This window comes from Adiantum capillus-veneris, chromosome 13 (assembly GCF_014529385.1).
Source record: "Adiantum capillus-veneris isolate H3 chromosome 13, ASM1452938v2, whole genome shotgun sequence".
In the NCBI taxonomy this organism is placed as follows: Eukaryota; Viridiplantae; Streptophyta; class Polypodiopsida; order Polypodiales; family Pteridaceae; genus Adiantum; species Adiantum capillus-veneris.
The window spans coordinates 152,752,714-152,776,051 of NC_140943.1; the positions used below are offsets into that span (position 1 = coordinate 152,752,714).

Below are 23,338 nucleotides of genomic sequence, written 5' to 3' on the forward strand. Positions count from 1 at the left end.
TATGTGTCACTTAGTGTCGTGGGTGGTCAGGGGCCATCCACCTCAGCAAAGACGTGCGGCCTAATCTGAAAGGGGCCGTAGGGTTACCTCTCGCTTGACGTGACGCGTCATTTTAAAGACGCGTGTTCTTTAGACTTGGGGTCCCCGTGGGAGATAGGGGGACCGGACATCGTGTCAAAATTATTACGTGGAACATCCAAATCTAGAAAGCGTTTTTGCTGAGATGAGCTCTGTGAGTCTGTACTAGGCCTACAGTAGCCTACTGCAGAGTGGGCAAAATGAACCTCTACGATGCTCTGGTGAAGGTGGGCTTTCGCGCCCACGAGGCCAACATGCTACCAGACTTCATCATTCGCCAAGGCACCAGGTCCCTCCTCGCCTCTCGCCTCCGTTGCTCCTCCAAGCCGTCCGCTGAAGCCCAATTGCAGGATCTTCGCGACTTCGTGAAATGTAAGCTCTCTCTCTCTCTCTCTCTCTCTCTCTCTCTCTCTCTCTCTCTCGCTCGTGCTCGCGTGCACACACACGCACACTCGCTGCCATTCATTGTGGACAGAGATGTTTGAAGTCCTAGACACCATATGAGTTCCACTAGTTGTTAGCATTCAGGAGTTTCCCTCCTTTGTCTCTCGTGTAAATGTACAATGTGGGTTTATATCTGCACGCTTTGACTTCTAAGATTGGCACTTAAAATTTCTCTATTGATGTTTTAACTACATAAGAGAATCACCTCCTCTCTGCTCTTTTCCTTTTTTCCCTTCTTGTTCCGCAAACAAGTGCTGCATAAGTACTACAAGATCATTTTATGAATGTGAACTTCTAAGTATGGATGTTGTATTATATGGAAGCTTTGAAAAAACTTCCAATTGCGATCCACACAGAGGCTGCCAATGAGCAACACTACGAGCTCCCTGCCGAGTTCTATCAGCTGGTCCTTGGGAAGCACCTCAAATACAGGTCTCTAAGTCATGTTTTTATTGAAACTCTTTAATGTAGTCGCTTTAAATTCTGTACCTCACCTGATTAAACCATCAAAATGTATTGTTAGCACACTAGATCTTTAATGACTTAAGTGTTGAATCAGTATAGAGCATTACATAAACACGAGGTTTTAGAAGTGTGCTCGTGTCTCTTTTCGCAGCTGTGCACTCTTCAATTCCAAATTAACTACCCTTGATGAAGCAGAGGAAACAATGCTAGCTCTTTATTGTGAGAGGGCCTGCTTAAGAGATGGGCAGACAGTATTGGACCTTGGTTGTGGTTGGGGATCCTTGTCTCTATACATTGCAAAGAATTTTCCAAATTGCAACATTACAAGTGTTTCCAATTCGACAACACAGAAGAAGCTGATAGAGGATGAGTGCCGGTGACGTAATTAAAACTGCTTTTTGACTAGAAGGTCATTTTAGAATGCTGAACACATTTTAAAATACTGAAACGGGATTGTTGGCTGCAGGCGGAATGGTTTTCTCAATGTAACTGTAATCACATGCGACATAAACTCGTTTGAGGCAAATGCTACCTTCGACCGCATTTTTTCCATTGAAATGTTTGAGGTTATGAGAAATCCTCTCCCTATGAAGATTACAGTGCTATGCCCACTTTTCTACCCTTTACACGAATGCACTAACAAGTTGGTATAAACCTGGTTTGTTTGTTTGATATTTTCAGCACATGAAAAATTATGAAAAGCTTCTGTACAAAATTTCAACCTGGATGCATTCAGAAAGCCTTCTCTTTGTTCACATTTTTTGTCACAAAACCTTTGCATATCACTTCGAGGTAAGACTTTTAATCGTCCATATGTCGTAGCATTGTTCTTCTTTTTTCACTAGAGGCAAGTTTGTTGCTGCATTTTTAATCTTTGTGGCTCTTAACAATGTATGCATGGTGAAAGCTGCATGCTTATGCTTTAAGCCTAACAATTTTGACAGGATAGTGGTGAGGATGACTGGATGGCAAGGTACTTTTTTACTGGAGGTACCATGGCTGCAGATAGTTTACTTCTTTATTTCCAGGTGTGCTTTGCGAGACCAATCATGAAATTGTATGCAACTGTCTGTTGTTTGATAGAAGTATGGAGGTTTTCCTTGAGGCACTGCCTGTGTACAATTCGAAATCAAGGCTTGGATAGTTTCATGTCAAATTTAGAATGGATGTTGTGGCAGGTTGCATCTTCATCTTGAGGTGTACTTTATTTTTAACACTTTGAAAAGAACTCATGCACTCCATATGGTATGCACAGATTGTCAGGCCATTCGCAAGTGGTGTGACACCATAAGTTTGTGGATTTGTGAGTTTGTAATTCTCGTAATCATTTTTTCAAGGGAGTATTAACATGCAAGGCTTACAACTAATGTGTGTAAGCAATTTAATGGCCTGTTTGAACTGTAATTGTAATTTCAGCTTTTGAAATGAAGCACCAACTTACTAGTTGTTAGTGACTTCATAAAATTGGGGCAAACACTTTATGGTTCTAGTTCTAAAGGATCAATCAGTCGGGCAGAAACGGGAAGAAAAACAGAGTTGATTATCAACTTTAGATTTTATTTTTTTTGGTTCAGGACCTTCAATATTTAAAACTAAAAAAATTGTGTATAGAAATAAGATGAAATATAACCTAGGAGTTGGGAAAGACTGAAAATTCTCCTTTGAAATTGAGACTGTAATCCCTGCATGAGCCACAAAGGCTTTGATTTTTTGATGCTGTGGGCCTGTAATGCTGGTTGCTGTGGAAGGCTGCTTGAAAGTTCGTTTTACTTTTTTCCTGGCAGGATAATGTGAGTATAGTGGATCATTGGCGTGTGAATGGAAAGCACTATTCGCAGACAAGGTATTTGGGAACACGGATTAGAGTTGTGGTATTATTTTGTTCCATAGCTCTTTTTGATATGACCTTTATGTAGCGAGGAGTGGCTGAAAAAGATGGACTCAAATACGAAAGCAGTGAAATCCTTGTTCGAGAAAACATATGGGCCTGCAGCAGGAAAATGGTGGGTGTATTGGAGGACATTTTTCATTGCAGTTGCAGAGCTATTTGGCTACAATGATGGGGAAGAATGGATGGTCTCTCATTATTTGTTCAAGAAGAAGTGAAAGGGTTGCCAGCTGTGAACCGTGATTTACAAATTTTGGCACTCAACGCGATCGTTCTTGATTTCTTTCATATCACTCAAATGAAAACAGTTGTTCATAATCAAACCTGATATCTGCCATATAGGATGGAAATGAACCGGATGAGATTTTTCTTTACCCTTCATGCTATTCTTTAGAGGACTATCCAAATGATATGACCTTCAAAACGTTGTACATTTGACTGATTGGTGTAAGCATCACAAGTCATCTAGAAAGAAGACTACATATTGCAAGTCCTAGACAACAATCAGATTATATCCTTTTCTGCCAATCTTACAAGTAAGTTTGTCATTAAAGTAGATGTCAGTTTTTGGAGGTTACTGGTTGGAATAACACTTGATGAGAGTTTAGTTGTTGAAGTTGGATGTTCTCAAGGAGACGATCTCTAACCATGGGATTTGTGATGACTCAGGCCAAGGCCCACATGTCATTGATATCTACTCATTTTCTTGCAACTTTTTCCGCCTTTTTCAATGGTTGGCTGCTCTCCCTCTACTTTGGTTGCAACTTTTTTGCTCTTTTCCTTTGTTGTGCACTGTCAATGATATACTCTTGTACGCCTCTTTAGGTATCATCTTGGTTTTTCTGACCACCACTTAGTGCATTGCCTATGATGCTCCTCTTCTTACTTGGCTATGGCCGAGCTTTTGGGATTCTAGAAGTAGAGTGGTCTCTCTGCCTTTGTACTAGCTTGTTTACCTCATGTTTGTGACAGTAGAGTTTTAGTAGTGCTGGAACAAACACCAGGATGTTCCGTGAGTCATTCTCTCGCCGATGTCGTGACTGTTCTTGCAGTTTGGGGTGTTGGGAACCTATTGGTGGCCTTTAGTATGGCTGGGTGCAGGCACATCAAGCTGGCATTTCTTATGTGTGTTGTTGTTGGGGGGTGGGGGGTGGCGGGTTGTTGGGACCTCGATATAGAGAAACTAGTCTTGCTTGATAGGTGTTGCTAAAGAAAGGTGTTGGGCTACTGACATAAAAGAGCGGATTTAATAATGATGAAGGATTTAGTAGACATGAAATTGAGGACATTGTAACAACCAACAAGCAATCTAAAATATATATATAATTTAGAAGTACTTTAATAGAGTCGATGATCTCTTTGATCAAAATTAAAAATAAACAAGTATGCTAGTGCATAGCTCTATTTAGTAAAGTAGTGATAGGAAAAAAAATACAATTGTATTGATGGGTGTGTGGACTTGATTTGTTGCTCTTTTGGTGCCCATCGTTTTTTCCTTTCTGCATTTCTCTTTGGATTTGCTTATGAATGATCACATTTCCACAAAGTTTTCAAAACTCTTAATGTAAGTGACTGAGCAGCAGCCTGTAAGATGAAGCAACATCATTTGCTTTTCAGTCCAGATGCTCTCATGGTTATGGTTGAACTCTAGATTGTTTCCTTAAGGCATTGTTGGTATTGTCTGCTTGCAGGTAGTGATCTGGGCGTGGTGCCTATCAAAATTGTGTACATATTGTTTAGGCACTCTTTTAGGCTTTTTAGTCTATTTTTTAGGCTTACTAGTTAAAATAGCATATCTTTCTCTCTCTCTTACTCTCTCGCTCAAAGCAATCAAAAGCAGCGTTTTGAAAACTTTCCCAATCCTCGACGTCCGCTCAACCTCCCTCTGCAAAGCATAGGCCACCAGCACCTCTTTGAGCTCCCTCTCAGCCTATGCACGGGGTGCTCTTTGAAGCCGTACCCAGCCAGCTTGCTCTCTCTCTCTCTCTCTCAGCAAGCAGTGCCGTCGTCTGCGCGTAAGTGTCGGCATTGTTCTCCTTTAAAAGGTCATGAAGTCTTTTCAAAGGCATACGATGATTATCATTAGTAGGTACATAGGCACGCATGGAGTGCACATCATATCATGTAGTATGTTTTATACACTAGTATATACATCTTCAAGTTGCTCATTTTGTTGAGTATACACGTTGTCTGGAATGGTGATATGATAAAATTCTTCAAAATCCAAAACTAAAAGGATGTGAAAAGAGTAGAATAACTACTTACGACAATAGAAACAAATCAATTTAAAAAGGGAGTGAAAAGAGTGAAATCTAACAGGACTTTCACATGATCAATTAATTATATAACGATTGTTGCATAGTTGTTTCCAAAATCATGGACGAATTGAAAGAATTATGCAGACCACAATTTGAAATGATTCTATAGAATTACGTGGACAATTTTGAGTGGAATAAGGTGTAATACATCTATATATTTGGGGTGCGCATGGCAAGAATTGTAAGGTTTTGACAGAGTCTATGATTCGTGACAACATCACATGAATAAGACTTGGAGCAAAGACATCTGTAGAAGGACCCAATTGAAAAGTCTTGTGCCTTGTGCTTTGTGTCCAATCATGGTATATGCCCACCGAAGTCTATTTGTGCTTGGTTTGACGGAGTGCTATTTTTTTTCTAGTGCATAAATTAAGGAAAGTAATGCACTTATGCTTGATCTTTTGTTGGCACTGCCTGCTTGCACTTGCAGGTAGTGATATAGGCATGGTGCCTATCAAAATTGTGTACATATTTTTTAGGAACTCTTTTAGCCTTTTTAGTCTATTTTTTAGGCTTACTAGTTAAAATAGCATATCTTTCTCTCTCTCTTACTCTCTCGCTCAAAGCAGTCAAAAGCAGCGTTCTGAAAACTTTCCCAATCCTCGACGTCCGCTCAACCTCCCTCTGCAAAGCATAGGCCACCAGCACCTCTTTGAGCTCCCTCTCAGCCTATGCACGGGGTGCTCTTTGAAGCCATGCCCAACCAGCTTGCCCTCCCCCCCCCCCCCCCCCCCCCCCCTCTCTCTCTCTCTCTCTCTCTCTCTCTCTCTCTCTCTCTCTCTCTCTCTCTCTCTCTCTCTCTCTCTCTCTCTCTCACAGCAGGCAGTGCCGCCGTCTGCGCGTAAGTGTCGGCCTTGTTGTCTTTGCCATCCCATTGATAGTGCTCACATCGATTGCTTGCTAGGTCAGTTATCATGCAACGATCGCCAATTGCAATTGAGTCCAGCTCCTTGAACTCAAGGTCTACGCGCCATTGTTGGAGTGCTTACGTCTCACATTTCTCTCATCTCGCCTTGTGTAATTTCAACCTTGATTATACGACTTATTCAAGGCAAGGGTGATGTAGTGTTATTCGTCTCATCTATGAGTACAGATTATTGTAGTGGAAGGATTGATATAGTCATGTACATTTGCTTCATTTATAATACATGCGCTCAAGGTATAGTTGATTTCATGCACTGTTGGGTTTGTTTCACAAATGATGGTTAGGAAGTTCAGCAACTCGGGGTCATTTGTTACTCTACGTAGCGAAACTCTCCCAAAATTTCCATACAATACATACTCTTTGAGGATGCACACACAAATCAAAGAATATTGGGTGTAAGTGACCTCAATCATTGTCTTGAAAGTAGAAGCTCAGAAGTCATGTTGTCCTCCCAAAAAATCACTTTACATCGAGAAGTCAGTGAAGCCTCTTCCTTGTCTTATTGGGTGGGGAGGAGGATTGTGTTTTCTTTATTCTATATGCATTTCGAAACCTCTCTTAGACCATACTTTGTTGATGATTTTGATATTTGTTGTGATATAATTGCTAGCACTAAGAGGGAAAGAGCCACATGAGATTGTGATAATTAGAATTGTATAGATACTATAGTTTTTACATAAAAATTACCAACATTACCATCACAATTTTATGGAAATCCCCAAAATACCCTTGAAATTTCCAAAAATGTCTTATATCAAATTTTGAATGAAAAATTAAGGAATTGGGACTTAAGAATAACGCAATGAAGCTTAATCCTTATACATGGCAAATATTAAGCTATACTTTTTAGGGAAAAAATAACGACATGGATCTTGGTTATTGAGTGATGATTGTGACCAATGATTTTTTATATATTAGGATATGACACATACTTCTTATTCTAATGGTATGTGACATAAAAATATGCAATATCATGGTCGAGTAAATGCTTAAGAAAATTACATTTAAGTTTTACTTTAATATATTAGGTTTTGAATATATCATCTAGAGTGAGACTCAAAAACAATATGAACCCATCATAATTTTCCGCCACATGACACTTTTGGTTCTGTATTGGACATTTGATGTTGTTCCTATGCAAGGCTTGAGGCTGCTCTTGTAGAAAACATCTTTCTTAGAATGGTCAGAACTTAATGTCCTTCATATGAAAATATTGAGAATACTCGAACTCAAATGTGCCGTTGATTGTCTGTTGCTTGTATGTCTGATGAAACTCTACAAAGAAATGTCTTGCAGAAGCCAGCCACTCTTGGAATGAGAAGCTAGGGTTAAATATTGCGTTCATTTCCTACTCCCACTGCTCAAACCCAAATTGGTAGAGAAAGCGGAAGAGCTTCTTCTTAGGTGCTTCCTTTGAGCAAGGCAGCTTCTCCTCTATCTCGATCTAGAAGGGATCCACTTGTGGAAGGAGGCAAAAAAATCTTCAAAGGCAAGGACGGGAGTAAGAAGGATTTGGCTAGGACTAGGAGGGCAAAGAAGAATCTCATATTTATAAGAATTTCATGATGTCATTTTAGCCGCTCTAATAAAGGCAATAACATCGATGCATTGAAAACATCACACAGTCCGAGGCAAGCTCAACCACACCATGACACGTGTCTGGGTTGGGTGAGCATCGTGCTTATATAAAGCACATTGAGTGCGCAATCCTAGACTCGCCCACATCTACACATATCGGGTATGGAGAACAAGAAGAGCGGTAAAGAAGCGGCTCTCTCATAAGATGATGATGGATATAAAGGAGGTAGAGAAAACGCTAGCCGAAGCAAAAGCAATTCAGAAGGAGCCAAAGAAGAAAAACAAACCAAACAAGAAGGGAAAGTCTTTGGGAGAAAGCAATGCAAATAAGAAACCATTGAAGATAAAGGAAGAGGGAGATTAGTAGGAAGGGATAAACGAGATAGTGTATCGATCACCTCTTGAGCTTGTCTTTCTTTGAAATTACATAATTGTTATACTATCTTGTTCCTTTACCTGCACCTCTATATTTCATTTTTGATGCTTGGTAATAATGTCAAACTTAGTGTCAATAAGTGTCGCGACATAACGCAAGGAGGAGGTCTACATTCCGCGACCGCTCACTACTTAGCGTTGTGGCATGACAACTATTTCTGTGCCACTATGGATATTCACATAAGCTCTTTACTTATTTATGTCATGCCAAAATACAAGACTATGTTGTGCTTACGAGAGAGATAAATGTCATGCTATAATGCGAATAGTGCATGAGGCCACTAGTCGCCCCTCCATATCACGTTGTAAGTGTCGCATCACAATGTGATATGGAGGGACTTCCATCGTAGCCAACCCCCATATCGCGTTGTGGTGTGACAAAGTGTCAAGTGTCGTGCCACAATGCAATATGGAGGGACGTCCATCTTAGTCACCCCCCATATCGCGTTATGTCGTGATACAATGAGATATGGGGGGATGCCCATTATAGTCACCTCCCATATCGTGTTGTGGCACGACAAAGTGTCGTGACACAATGTGTTTGAGGATTGAACGAACGGGCGTCCACCTGGCCGGACACATAGCTGGACACCACATTTGTAGTTTATTATTTTGATGAGCTAGTGTAGTGATACTCTATGTAAATCTAATTTTAGAGTAGCAGGTCAATTCCCTGAGTTATAATTCTGTCATGACAATTGTAAAGGTCCATGTGAACCAGCCACCATTGGCCATTTAGAATGTCCTAAGTATAAAGGTCAATAACCTTAATGTGAAAGAAGGCTTATCTTTAGAAAAGAAAGAGCTCTACTGTACCTACGCTCAAGCGACTATGAAGCTCCAACTTGTAACCATCGCAGCTAATGATTGGGTAATCAGATTTTAGTTTTGAAACTTGCACTATGTTCTTCTTTTTTTGCTCTTTTATTTAAGTGTAAGCATTGTTAGTTTTGCTGTGGTTCGCGACTACGCGTTTGTGAGCCTTAATTGCAGATTTGAGTGCTTAAATTACTATTTTTAGTCATTTTGACCATAGGAGAGTGTTCTTAGACCATATGGCGACATTCCTAATATGTTTTGTTGCAATTTTCAGGACCTTTTTCACGATGGATCGTGATTTTGGTACCTTGTTGGATTGCAACTAGGCTTGGTAGGATAGTGTCCCTAGTTGTCCTAGACCTCCTCCTAAAGTTTTGTTGCATTTCGAGTCCGTTCGAGTGTCGAAATGGCGTGATGACCTAGAGCTGTGAGAAAGGACATAGGCAGATTTTCCTGATCATTGAGTGTTGGTTTGCTTGTTGAGTTGGTGTGTTTGCTTGTTAAGGTTCACTTCTTGAGATTGACGATCTCAAAGAGTCTCCGTGCCCCATCCGAGTCACTTCCCCGAGTATTGACATTATGTTTGTACCAAAAAGCTATGCTGTAGACGTCTGTCGCAGCAACCCGCTAACACAACGCGATATGGGAGAATGTCCATTGTAGTTTCCCACTGTTGACCCGTGGGTCAACAACACGACATAACTTAACAAAGCCTTATTTTTTAAGAGTTATGAAATGCTACGGATTATGGTTAGAAACATCATTTAGCTAGTCTAGTTGCAGAAGCCAAGGTGCAATGGCACTTCCAGATTGTAAATACAAAGCCATTTGACCCCTTGAACTCTATTTTAGGTTTAACATATGGAGGTCATTTTGTAATGGAGAACTTTTATCATGATCAAGTTTTAAGCTGCCGTCGACTGTGTGTGAGAGAGAAAGAGAGAGAGTGTGAGCTTCTTCCTGACGCAACTCCCTGCTCGTTCATCACATTGGAGATCCGACAACACCATCGTGCTAGGCTCGGCAAGAGCTATGTATGCGTGGGATAGTCTCAGCCCGACAAGCTAAAGACATTGCCTCTGTGCGCCTATCGGGTCATCTGTGTCCTAGATTGACATTATGTTGATCTAGGTTGTGTTGCATGCACCTTATAGGTGTTGTCATTCACTCCCACAACATTGGCGCCATTGCCGGGGACACAAGGGCTTGAGTAGTTAGTCCTACTAACACTCGTGTGATGGTTGCTAGCTTTAGTTTTGGTTAAAGAAAGCATTTTTCTTAAGTGGATTGGGAAGAGGTTATTTCAAGATCAAGTGGATAGCCAGGAAGCCTGTGTCTTGCCGAAGGTCTACGATTAGATAGATTTAGTTAGGATTTGTAGTATTAGTGGTAGATTAGAGTAGTTGCTAGTGGTTGAGTGATTTGTGAGGTGATAAAAGTGTTTGCTAGTTCGTGTGTGGCATTGAAGCGTTTTTCTATTCATAAATGCAAAATCCCATATGATGTGTAGGAGTAGCTTTAGGTAGGACATGTTGATTTTGATCTAGAGCTATTCATCTCATTGATTTATTTGCTGAAGTATTGTTTACATTTAGAATCTCTGAAAAGTCTGCTTTTGAGGGAAAAAAGCAATAAACAGTTTTTTGTTGACATTTTTTGATGACTGATTGGTGTTGTGCATATAAGAGGGCATATGCAAGGGTGTTGTGAAGAAAAACTGAAATTCTGTAAACTTGGACTTCATACGTGTATGCTGTCTCAACAAGCATTTGGAGACCAAATTTGAAAAATTTGACTGTACCAGAGGGTTCATAAGGAGGGTTTTATCCTAAGTACATCTTGAAACTAATGTTTTGACCAACCCTGGACACCCAAAAGACAAAAGACGGAGTGTCGAAAACACAAAAAAGAAAAACTTGTGATTCTGAGCACATTTTTGCATGAAAACTGGTAGAAGTGCTTGAAAAGCAGTGCTAGAGGCTTGGGGATGCTTGTGAATGAATTCTATAAAAAAATTCATCAGCAAACATCATATGCATATGATGTCTGAGGGGTGATTCTGACAGCAAATTTGAATTTTTGACTTTTTACCTATCTTCTGCATGTTGTTGTGTTGAGTACATACACCAAATTTCATATCATTTGGGCTTATAGATTGAGTTTTGAGGAGATTTTACTCTTTGAGGGGATTTCCTTGTCAAAAGTGATGATTTTGTGCATTTTTGAGTACCAAAATTTGCTATGAGCACATATTCTTGCTGTACACATCAAGGGGCACCTTGGGTAGAAACAGAAGTCCATTTTGAGCAGATCTGAGGTCAAAAGTTACATCTGAGTGCACCGTTGTGATCTACAGCATTTAGAAAGCAAATAGGCCAAATTTCATTAAATTTGAAGCATTTTTGGGTTTGCAAAGACCACAGACAGATCTAGGCAAAGTGATTGCTTGGAGTGATCATAAATTGCACAAAAAGTGGTTAAATTCAATTTTGAAAGTTGTTGTGAGTTGCCAGTGTAGTGAGGAACCTCTAGAGCAAATTTCACTTCAAACTGACCAGTTATACATCATACGCGTATGATGTCTAAAGGGCACTTTTAGGGATCAAAATTGAGATATGAGCTTACCAAGGTGTTAAGCACCGCAAGACAAGCTTAAAGACCAAGTTTGGGCCAATTTTGAGCACATAGACATCATACTCGTATGATGTCTCAAGGCCAGATCTGACAGTCCAATTGCACTTTTGACCACACAGGGGGTTGGGGAATGAGGAGGTTAAGCTTGCTTGCAAAATTTCATCTCATTTGGACACATGTTTTTGCATTTAAAGAGATTTTTGCAGATACAAAAAGGCAAGGTCAAAAAGTAGTGATTTTGAGCAATTTTGACATCCAAAATTTGATGTGATCACATATTGTTGTATGTATCAAGGAGTACCTTGGGTAGAAGCATAAGTGAAATTTGAGCAAAAAGACATCATACGCACATGATGTCTTAGGAACCAAATCTGGGTATCCTAGTGTCCTAGAGCATAAAAGAAGACCATTGCATTTGGAGCACATTTGGGCTAAAAAGTGCCAAAAGGCAGAAATTGGACAAGGTTCTGCTTGTAGTGACCATAAATTGCACAAAAAGTGTTCAAATTGAAATTTGAAAGTTGCTAGTTGCTTGAGTGATAAGGAGTTAGTGGGACAAAAATCACTTCCTTTTGTACATCATACGCGTATGATGTCTCAAGTGCCAAATTAGAGGTTAAAAGTTACATCTAAGCTCACAAAAGTGTTTTCCATCACAAAATAGGCATAGAGACCAAGCTTCATTATATTTGGATCACTTTTGGCTTAGTAAACCTTCCCGAGAAGTTGCAGACAACAACAAACAGAAAAAGGACTGATAGACTTGTCTAAAAGTGTCAGAATCACAAACTGAGACTGGTTAAGACTACATCAAGGAGAGTCTACAGTTAAAGTTTGGAGCAATTCTGAGCCAATAGACATCATACGCGTATGAAGTCTCCAGGCACATATTGACTATTTTAACCATAACTTGAGTATCCGATATCGGATTTAGAAACTTTTTTTTATCAAAATGAAGCTCCAGAGTAGCTCTACAAGATTTAGTGTAAACCCTGGACAACAATTAAAGACCCTATGGGTGAGTGTCAACCCTGAACAACAATTAAAGACCCTATTGTTGTTCAGTGTCAACTCTGAACAACAATTAAAGACCCTATGGGTCATTCATTATTGGTTAGCGCCAAAAAAACTTCGTTTAAGGCCTCAAAGTTCATCCGGAAGTTAAGGGTGTCTAAAATCAACAATTTGAGAGAATTGTGAGAAAACGGTCGCGGTTTTGGACATAGTTTCAACTTTTCCATAACCAATGCACTTCAACACTTTGGAATAAGCCTTCTTACATCAAGCTAGATCTGTTAAGACCAGAGATCATGTTCTCTTTAGAGTCAAACTCACCTTATACAAGCTTCGAAATCCCAGTGATAGAGGAGCATCCACCCACAATGGATCTTCCAAACTTGCAGTTGATAAAGACCAATTTTGTTGAGAGAAGTTGGATGAACGATCATGAGAGTGAAGGACTGAATAGATATGTTCGACGACAATGAGGTCAACCTTTACATGTGCTCAGAGCCATACCCAGAAGAGTTGACAACTTACAAGCTCTTATATGTAGATACATACGAAGTCGATCATCAATGGAAGTCTATAGTTGTTGACAAGTATGGATGAGAATACAGAGCTGTAGAAAGCACAAATCCATGGACTGCATTAGACATAGGTGGATATTTGGTCAATAAAGGACCACAAATGCCTTCACCAAACATGAAAATTCCTATGAGAATTCCAAAAAGAGAGCCACCTGGATTCCCTTCTAGAGCGATAACGAGAGATCAAGTGATCATAGAGATGGTAAACATGCCTTCTCAAGGACTAATTTCCAACAGAACGACTAATCCCTTCGAGGAAGAACCTAGGCATAGTAGAAGAACTGAAGCGAGAGAAGGATTGGGAGAGTCTATGGTTAGACTTGTAGATAATCGGTGAGTTAGACCGTCCCAAGTCCAGAAATGGTAAACAAGAAATACTCCGGAGATAAATACCCGAGAGATCACGTAGCGGCTTTCAGAAGAGTAATTACTGAGCAGAGGACGTTTCAGATTTTGTGACGCAATTTGCGGGATTTGAACTGACTCTGGAGGATGAGCGGCTACATGGTTTGTTGACTCAGTGGAAAGACCTATATGTCTAAAGTTCCATATGCTGCAGCGGTAGGTTCTCTAATGTATGCTATGGTCTGGACAAGGCCAGACATTTTAAGACTCTAGACAAGCTGTTTGAGGAATTCATCGAAGCATTATCGCAAAAAGGCATAGCTCACAATATGGTCTCACAAATCCACAGATTCAAGCAAAAAGAGAGTGAATCAATATGCAAAGTGGCATTAGGGCTCAAGAAATATGTCAAGTTCTGACCAAGAGCGGGACTTCCTACGCAAGCATGGTTGATGCTGATCTTTATCGAGGGAATGATGCATGTGGGTCTTCAAAAGGATCTACATATGATAAGGAGCAAGACGCTAAAAACGAATTGATCAAAGAAGCTCTTTATCTGGTGGATAACTATGAGAAAATTACGGCTCAAAGATATATGTCAAGTTCTATCCAAGAGCGAAACTTTCTATGCAAGCACGGTCAATGTTGATCTTTATCTAGGGGATGAGACATGCGGGTCTTCAAAAGGATCTGCATATGATAAGGAGCCTGACGTTAAACGAATTGATGAAAGAAGCTCTTTATTTGGTGGATGAACAACAAAAGTCTGCTGATTTAACCTTATGCGCTCCCTGGTTCCAATCCTTGAATGCTTTCACCTATTGAGGAGTAGGATTCTCCTCGAGAAACATTGGTGCATCTTCATGCTCACATTTGATGTACTCTCAATAACCTTTACCTATTAGGAAATTGGTCATTCAAAAGTCTAAGCATGGAAGTCGTTCTTGGTTAGCTTCTCACTGACATTACCATTGATTCCATCATTGTTTGATTTGTTTGGAGAAACTCAAAATTTTGCACAAAATCCAAAAGCATCATGTATTTGTCACAACCTATGGCCACACTATGTGTACATGCACCCAATGTATTTGTTTGATTTGTTTGAAGAAATCAAATTTTTTGCACAAAACCCAAAAGTAGCATCTATTTGTCACAATGTATCACTCAAAGCACCCAATGTATCACTCCACACTACTATAGAGTAGTTGTAAAAACTGTATCACCCGCCAAGCTTCGTGCTGCACCAAAGTGGGAGACCTATAGAAAACCATATCTTCGCATTCTTGCACCCGAGCCCACTCTAACTCTTGAGAAGAGGCCAAAGCATGCTCAAAACCGAAAGCTACTTGTTGCAGAAGTTCATTCCTAAAGATGACACAAAATCTCGAGCCACATAATCTCCCATAGAAATACCGAAATCAAAGATTATTGCAATTGCCTCCTGAAAATCCCAGGGGTGAGTGTAGTACCTATGCACGAGGAAGGAGAATGAAGAAACCCTTAACCCCAACCGCTTCTTTTATTGCTCCTGCTTGCTGCCCATAACTCCTTAGCCACAACTAGGCTATGATACCATGATAAGAGATACAGGAGGGAGCTTGAGCTGCTACTTCTTCTTCACTAGAATGACGAATTCTACAAAACATAAGTGGAAAAGACAACAAAATAAGAACTATGTATAATGGTCAATGTGAAATTAATAGTTAGTGAGCAACAAGACAAGAGGCCATCACCCATTGTAGGTAAACCTTGTCAATGACGTCGAGTTGTAGTGTCACTAGCGATGATTCGCATATCCACTTGAAAAGATGCACCAGTGCTTGAAAAAAAACCTAGGTTCAGTACAGTCCAACCTACAATGTTTGAGGTTTACCTCCAAATTTTAAATTTGATATTGAGAAAACCTACAAAACTCAGAGAAATTGAATGTAAACACCTTTAAATATAGCAAATGTTTAATTGAAGAATACAAACTGGGGTGACGTGGCAACGACATACCGCTATTACGCAGGAGGAACGTCAAAGTTCAAATCAAGGCCGTTCATGGAGGACATGTCTTTGCCGGCGGAGGAATACCAGAGGCTTCTCTTCTTTGAGTCTGCTCGCGACAAGGCTGCCGAGACTTATCAACATGCTCCAGAAGACTCTGATGTGAGTGTAGCGTTGTACGGTCTTTCCGGTTTTCATCTGGTTGATTTTTGTTATTCTGCTAGCTCTATCTAATTCTGGAGAGTATCAATGCGCTAATTTCTCCGCTGGAGTAAGCTGATTGATGCTGATGCAATGTGGTTGTACAATTGGATGTTCACAATGGATGTAATGTGTTTCTGTGGACACCATTGCCGTATTGAGCTTATTTCTTGTACGTTTGTGACTGTTCATTGCATGCTGTTGGGTCCAAAAGCTTGCATGTCCCTTTTTTGTGTCTCTTACAGGGTCATAGACTTACATGGAGTTGTTTTATCTCAGAACTTGACGAGATGGGGAGGAGCTTTGTTGGAGCTATCTCAGATTCAACAAGGCCAGCACTCTTTGGACCTGGTGAAAGGTTATTTTTAACCCTATTGGAAGTTGAGTCCAGCTTGATTGATGGAAATGTATGTGGTATTATTCTTTGTATGAATTTTCACTAACAAATGGTCATATGTATACATGCACATTAACCTTTTTTGCCAGCACTGCCACAAGCTTGTGCTTTAGGTGCAGTTGTTTAATGGGGTGAAAATTTAATACGGGCTGCTCTGCTGTGAAGATGCTGTTTCAAAGCTGGAAGAGGCTCGAAATATAAACCCACTGAAGTCTGACACACTATGGTGTCTGGGAAATGCTTATACAACACATGGTTTTCTTATTCGTGAAGGAAGCTTAGCCAAAGATTACTTTCAGAAAGCATCAGGTTGTTTCCTGCAAGCATTGGAACTGGTACTCAACATAACTATATTGTGTTAATGAATTCTTTTCTGCTTCTTGAGAGAGGAATGTATGGAAAATTTTTCAAAAAAACTTGAGGTTCATTATGAGAAAACACTCTCTCTCTTTCTTCTCCTCTTTTTTGTAAAGCCCATCGGCAGCTGCGAATTGGCTGACTGAAAAGCTGTATCTTTTTGAATGTTTTTTTTCCTGAGAAAAAGATCATTCCATTAGTTAATAAAACTGCCCATAGAGCTACAAACCACCTCTATTAGAGAGAGCTACATCAAAAGCATGGGGAGACTCTCTTAGTGAGTAAACACAATATGTACAATGAGGGCTAAATCACAAAATGGGAGGAGGAAAAAGCCACACTGGTGGCCGATAGTGCCATCTAGGCATAGCCTGGACCATGGTGAAGAAAGGCCCTAGGCACCAGAGTCGTAGGAAAGCCTCTCTGCGCTCCTGCATGCGGTCGGAACTATCCTAGAGTCTCTTGAACTGAGCCTTGAGAGTGTGAATCAGCTCCAGCCAAAGGTTGCAAACAGTCTCTGCCGGTGGGACAGGGTGAGCCTCGAAGGTGCGGAAGCAGCAGGCGGGCCCGCCAAATGAACCAGAGTGTCAGGCCACAAACGATAACATAGTAACTCTCCTCGGCTGCCTGCAATCCCACAACCGCTCCAAAAACTTGAGAAGAACAGCTGTGAGACCCTCCTCCTGCCAACAAAGTGTTGCAGCAGGATGAGCCTCTCTCCGTGCTGCCAGTATGTGATGCCCCAGTTGTCACGTGACAAATCCAACCCTATGTGTCCATGGACAAGCTACTTGATGACAAGGGTTCAGTCCAGTTCAGTCAGTCTAGAATAGGAAGTGTTTTGGCACTTTTGTGAGTTTGTTCGCAGACTGTGCATGTCCAGGCACTTAGAATAGATGCATATCCTCTGGTTGCACACATTATGACCATCAGATTCTAGTCAGAACCCATGATAAGCATTTTTACAGTGCATAGACCCGTTTTTCCTATTTTTGACATTTTTCACTTATTATTTTTAAGTGACTTTTGTTGGGAACTAGGTAGGGCAATTTTGCTAAGTTTCTATTTATAGAAACCTAGCGCTAGCACTTTCTGGCAGAAGAGGCAACAGGAGCGTTTTCAGCACGTCGTCGTCACATCGTCGCCATCGACATAGAGTCAGAATTTAGCAGATAAAGATTTGCAGATTTCAGCCCTTAGCATTTACAGATTTCAGCCCATCTCGTCGTCGTCCTCATCGTCGTCGACATCGTTGGCAAGTCCAAGCATTGTACACCTTGCCATAGAGAGTGGGGCCCTTGGAGGAGGGTTTGACAGCTTCCCGGTGTCATATTCTCTTCTCTCTCTATCTCTCAGTCTCAGCACCTTTACGCACAGTGTCTATCCACTTTGTTTGTGATCACTTGCACTCTCTCATTAAGAAACGGAAGGCTCTCCCTTCCGTAAGTAAAAGGAACCCTTGAGCACAGTTCGGAGCACTCATCTTGAGCAATGTAAGGATTCTAGGTACTAATCCTTAATTAAGTACTTAAACTCATGATTAAGACTTAAGAAACTTGAACTGAACTCAGAAACAAGACTCAGAAGACTCTGTGTCGATTGATTGAATGATTGACTTGTTGAAAACTGAGTACAATAGGCTCCTTATATAGGATAGACATAAATGAAAAGACATGTCTCTTGGTGAAGAGACATGACTTTGGACGTAAAGACACATCCTTTCGGCGAAGAGCTACAACCATTGGGCGAAGAGTCGCACCCGTAGAGCGAAGGGGTGTGACCAGTCGTCGAAGGAGTGTGGCTTTTGGCGAAGAGGCACGACTCTTGAGCGAAGGGCCGTGACCATCTAAGCGTAGGGGTTCTCCATGGCATGGCACTTTTCGTATCTGCAACTAGGAGTAGATGTAATACTTTTAACATAGTCACAATCATGACATTCCCTCCCTCTTTAAATAAAACCCAGGGTAGTTGTAGAAACTCTGGGAGAAGGTATTGTTGTTGTGCTTCTGCATCCAAAGCTCTTTCTGTTAAGTCCCACGTCATGGCACTGTTATTGACCATGACTATTTTGCCAAACTAAAAACTGATGATATCTGCAACTTGATAAGTGCCTTTATTGAAGTCATTTGTAACTTCGAGCTTTATCGAAGAAAAGATTGAATCTGTATCTGCTTCGAGTGAAATTATTGATAAACTGACTTGAGTTTTCTGTTGAGTGATGACTATTGGTTGGAAATTTGTAAGGTATTCCATTGGTTTGTCTGGGACAGTAAAATCCTCCTGAAGGGATGTCTTAGATTGAGGCAGAGTAGTGTTTGGAGGTATATCCATCTGTAAAGGTTTATCAATAGAACAAGTTGTGTCCAAAGATTCATTTGCAGCGACTAAAGGCATGTTGCAAGAGTTTGCATTTGTTTTATCCTTTGCATCATTGAAGGAAAGGAATGAGTCTTCAACTTTGAAGAATTATCATTCACCATAGCATCTGTTATCTGTTTAGAGACAAAGACTGTATTCTTCAAGGGCAGTGACGAGGCAACTTTTTCTGCTTGGATCACGGCCATAGAAGGGGTCTTGTGCTTGTACGTTGTCACACAAGAACTGGAATCTTGTGAATCTTCAGCTTTCTGAGCGGGTATTAAGGCTTCCAATTTAAAAAGGGGAGGTCGAGGGAGCTGTTGCCTCTTAGACCTCTGAAGGATCCTCTTGCACAAGGAAAGGATCAATAAATCTTCGACTTTACCACCATCAGATAAGAAAGACTTAAATATAGGGCATGGCTCGCGAGGGGGAACTTGTCCAGCGTCGTGGCATTCACGACCGAGTACTCGACTAGGGTCGGATATATGTGCCACTAAGTAAGCCCATATTGATATCACTGATGATCCTTTGGAAGCTTCATATTGCTAGCTTTTGTTGCTGATGATTCCAATAAGAAGTTGGCTACTTAGAACTGTAGCATTTCCAAGAATATTCATGATGAGACTTTTGCGGCGTCGCACGAAGGTACTTTGTGTCTAGTTGTCTCTGAGAAACCATGCTTTGGGTGAGAGAATTTGAGTTCCGAAGCCTTTGATTTGAGTGGTTCTTCCTGGTCGACCACTGAAGCGTCGGTAGAAGATGGTAGAGAAGTAGCATTCGTCTGAGAAGCAGTAAGACGACTTCGGAAAGCGTTTTGCGTCTTCATCTGAGGTGACTCGGCCAAGGATGTACTCAAAGTGCGGCAAATGGAGTGGTTCGCACGTCAAGTAAATATGCCACACCACCCACGTCTGGAACGGGTTTTGGTTATGGTGAATCTGGAATCACGATGATGTCGGGTTCTGGAGTATCCCGCATAATGATCACCTCGCGTGGAGGGTGGTTTAAATAGGCTCTATGTACTTGATGTAGAGTACATGAAGTCCGCCATCGGCCATGTTGCACATAAAGGGAGAGTTCCAGAAAGTTCAGCACTGGAGAAACGAAGGAGCGCATGCGGGTTAGCTAGCTGAGCGTGAAGGATTACCATTCGCTGGAGTTTATTTGTTTTTGTTAAATGTTTTACGCTTTGGAGCTGTTCACATTATTGAGTAGTAAGTTGAAAGGCTTTAAAAATTTAAACCCAAATTGTATATGGGCTGGCTGCCAGCGTAAAAAATGTCCAGCGTTAAGGAAAAGAAGATGCGCTGCTGGTTTTAATAATTGGGTGTTGCAGATGTTTTACGTGAGGAGGCCACTAAAGAAGTATTAACGAAGGGGTCTTCTGAAGAGGTGCTATTGGATATGCTGCTGGCCGCAAATGTGCCGTTGTGCGCTGCTGGCTGATTGGCCGTATTGTGCTGATTGAGAAGGGCACACTGGCTGCAAATTACCCCATGCTGGCTGCAGGGCATAGGTGTGTGGAAAACCGCTAGGACGCCAATTGAAGGAGGGTGGGTACCCGGGTGAAGAGGTACGAGGTGGTGTCTCTTCACATCAAAGTGTGCGAATCAGTTCCGAAAGGACACATCCCGATGAAGAGGTTCACGAATTGGACTCCAACGCATACTCTGGGGGTATGCCATGCTTCCTTTGCCATGGGGTGTGTGGGGAAGGGTGCCACGAAGGGGCACATCCTATGTGCAACCCTTGAGGGGGCAGGGTGCCTTCTCAGTGTACAAGGTTTTCCGGGTACGCCACGCACACCCGTCTCTCGTCTTTATATGTGTAGAGTATAGAAGTGAACAAAACAATTCAAGTTACCTCATGCTCGTTTGTGTGTGTGTGTGTGTGTGTGTGTGTACCACCTTTCTTCTGCTTCCATGCAACTTCGGAAAGGGGGTAGAGTGTAGTGGCAAGGATGAGAGGCTCAAAACCTTCGGGTCCTGGAATTTTTTTTGCTCTGATACCACTGTAAGGATTCTAGGTACTAATCCTTAATTAAGTACTTAAACTCATGATTAAGACTTAAGAAACTTGAACTGAACTCAAAAACAAGACTTAGAAGACTCTGTGTTGATTGATTGAATGATTGACTTGTTGAAAACTGAGTACAATAGGCTCCTTATATAGGAGATGAATAGACATAAATGAAAAGACATGTCTCCTGGTGAAGAGACATGACTTTAGATGTAAAGACATATCCTTTCGGCGAAGAGCTGCAACCATTGGGCGAAGAGTCGCACCCGTAGAGCGAAGGGGTGTGACCGGTCGTCGAAGGAGTGTGGCTTTTGGCGAAGAGGCACGTCTCTTGAGCGATGGGTCGTGACCATCCAAGCGTAGGGGTTCTCCTTGGCATGGCACTTTGCGTATTCGCAGCTAGGAGTAGCTGTAATACTTTTAACATAGTCACAATCGTGACAAGCAAAGTTCAACATTCACTTCCGCTGCACCTTACACCAGTTGAACTGTGTACTGGAAAAAGGAGATCCCAGGGTGATCGGCTGAAGAGAAGGGAATCGGGATCCCTCCAGAACCACTTTCCAAGATCCCATTGTACTCGTGCCAGAGGGCAGCTCTCCCAAGCCCAAAGCTGCGAGTGGCTTGTCTCAAGGTCTGCTGGGTTGGGATCTATAACACAAGTTCTCCCACAAACGCCCACAACTCGTATCCTCTTAAAGCAACACTCTACAACCTGTGGAGCCTCTACCGAGACTCTGTGAAGGCGACCCTCTCCTTGAACCTCAAAGAACATGTGGGGTACGGACTTCGAGCAAGCTTGAACTTCGATGAGGACCTCCAGTCGCGTGAAGCCCCCATCCATCTAGGAGTTGTTGCCTCTAGAGGGGTTAGCCACTCAGGTGGTAAAGCCTCTGTAATATCTTGACACTTGCTCTACACCCCCCTCATGCTCGTAGTTGGATGCTTTGAACCTCCTCGGACAATCCTGAAAACTGAAGCCAGTCGCTGTGAGTGCAGGTTGGACCCTCTGCCATATGGGACCCCAAGAAACATGAGACCTACTACCAACCAGGTGGCCTTTCTCAGTGCTAACCATGGGGTTCCACAGAAGAGGCTGCCTCAAGCGCTATTTCGTGCAAGTGGGCTGATGCTGCTCCAGGCCACTCCTCAACTGCTCGCAAGACCTAAGCAGGCTCGCAGCAAATTGATCTTCCAACCTCTTGCTCAGACCAGCTCTGCACATCTCTGTAAAAATCCACTCGATGGAAGGGCTCCTAGGGCCGTCCGCATGCGGAACTCGAGCTCGAAGCCAGTGATAATGACTCCTTCCAGGGCTCCTAAAACCGGCCCGTAGGGCGGTAGACGTAGGCTTTCACCTGAAACTTTACTTTAGACTTTAGGACACAGAGAAACTTCACGAATAAGCCTGTGACTGGAATTCAACACTGCAAGACCACGGCCTGGCAGCTAGAGCGCTACCAAGCAGACAACAACACCCTATTGCCCCCAAAGAGTGGCGCCCCTTTCGGTATTTCTTTATTCTTATTATACTTGAGAAAACCCTGTAAACTTCTGTCCCACTTTTATCAAGCTGAAATTCCTTTACTCTAACCCGATTTCGGCAACATAACCACAATTGAAGTCTCCACGTACAAAATCCCAAGTAAACATTGACTTTCCACGCACTTTAGAGCTCTTTGCAAAACGTGGCGAGAAATTGCAGCTCGCTGAATTCTCTGTTTTGCGCTCCGATCCGCGTGACGATCACTTTTTTGGGTAGCCCTTGAGCTCTCGCACATGTAGGGTCACTCGCCTGTTGAATTAGACGAGATTCCTCACGGGAAATCTCTCTAAATTGTCTTGTACAAGCACCCAATGCTTTCCCGAGGCTCCCCTAATAAATAAACGATCCGAACGCTTCCACCTAACGCTCACCAAGCTGTCCAAACCTGTCCATGGCTGCAATTGCAGGTGTTTGACCCAATTTCGCCAACATATCGACGCAAATGGTTCGTCCCTTTCTGTAGTCAAAGTCGCTTTTCTCGCCCGATAGTCGACCACGGCGTTGTTCTCATGGTACGAGGGAATTCCGAGGAGGACATCGCAACCTTCCAAGGGCATTATGTAGAAGTCCTCGTGTCTCAAATACCCCTGACACTGCGACCGAAGTTTGCCAATGACAGGTGTAATGGCTACGTCCTTGCTGGGTGCCGCTAGAATTGCCTCTGCTAGTGGTCCTATCCGATCGGGTGTAATCTCGAGCCGCGCCGCCAATTCAGGTGAAATGAAGTTGGCCTTGGCTCCTCCATCAAAGAAAATCAGGGCTTCTTGATCTTTCACTTTCTCCCAAGCTCAACAAAAAAGTTATGTACTCTCATCAATCGTGCTTGGGTCAGTACCCATGAAATCTGGAACCAGTCCTGCTTTCATCTTGCCTTACCGTCCACGTTCCTTAGCTGCTTTTGAACTCTCTGGCCTTTCTTCATCTTGTTCTCTCTGTGCCTTTTTAGGGCA

The 23,338-nt window shown here is 42.0% G+C and overlaps 2 protein-coding genes across 3 annotated transcripts in view; both read left to right on the plus strand.

Annotated features, from left to right (window-relative positions):
- Positions 1–213: 213 nt before the first annotated feature.
- LOC147445104 ((S)-coclaurine N-methyltransferase-like) lies at positions 214–3,403 on the plus strand. Its single transcript, XM_086527582.1, has 8 exons — positions 214–450; positions 846–954; positions 1,139–1,363; positions 1,454–1,553; positions 1,669–1,779; positions 1,932–2,015; positions 2,772–2,830; positions 2,904–3,403. The coding sequence occupies exons 1-8, from the start codon at positions 279–281 to the stop codon at positions 3,091–3,093; spliced, it is 1,050 nt and encodes a 349-aa protein (XP_086383708.1). The 5' UTR covers positions 214–278; the 3' UTR covers positions 3,094–3,403.
- A 12,108-nt stretch (positions 3,404–15,511) lies between these two features.
- LOC147445105 (putative mitochondrial import receptor subunit TOM20) overlaps positions 15,512–23,338 on the plus strand; it is a 99,887-nt gene continuing 92,060 nt past the window's right edge. For both annotated transcript variants that reach the window (XM_086527584.1, XM_086527583.1), the window contains exons 1-3: positions 15,512–15,669; positions 15,988–16,066; positions 16,271–16,440. In XM_086527584.1, coding sequence (XP_086383710.1) covers positions 15,562–15,669; positions 15,988–16,066; positions 16,271–16,440 — 357 coding nt within the window. In that variant the 5' untranslated portion in view covers positions 15,512–15,561. The remainder of the gene's footprint in view (positions 15,670–15,987; positions 16,067–16,270; positions 16,441–23,338) is intronic.

Bases quoted from the DNA above. Each gene is read 5' to 3' on its own strand.
- LOC147445104 (XM_086527582.1), top strand. From the start codon at position 279: ATGAACCTCTACGATGCTCTGGTGAAGGTGGGCTTTCGCGCCCACGAG. The intron at 451-845 runs GTAAGCTCTCTC...ATTATATGGAAG, and splicing joins TCTTCGCGACTTCGTGAAAT to CTTTGAAAAAACTTCCAATT. The intron at 1,554-1,668 runs GTTATGAGAAAT...TGATATTTTCAG, and splicing joins TTTCCATTGAAATGTTTGAG to CACATGAAAAATTATGAAAA.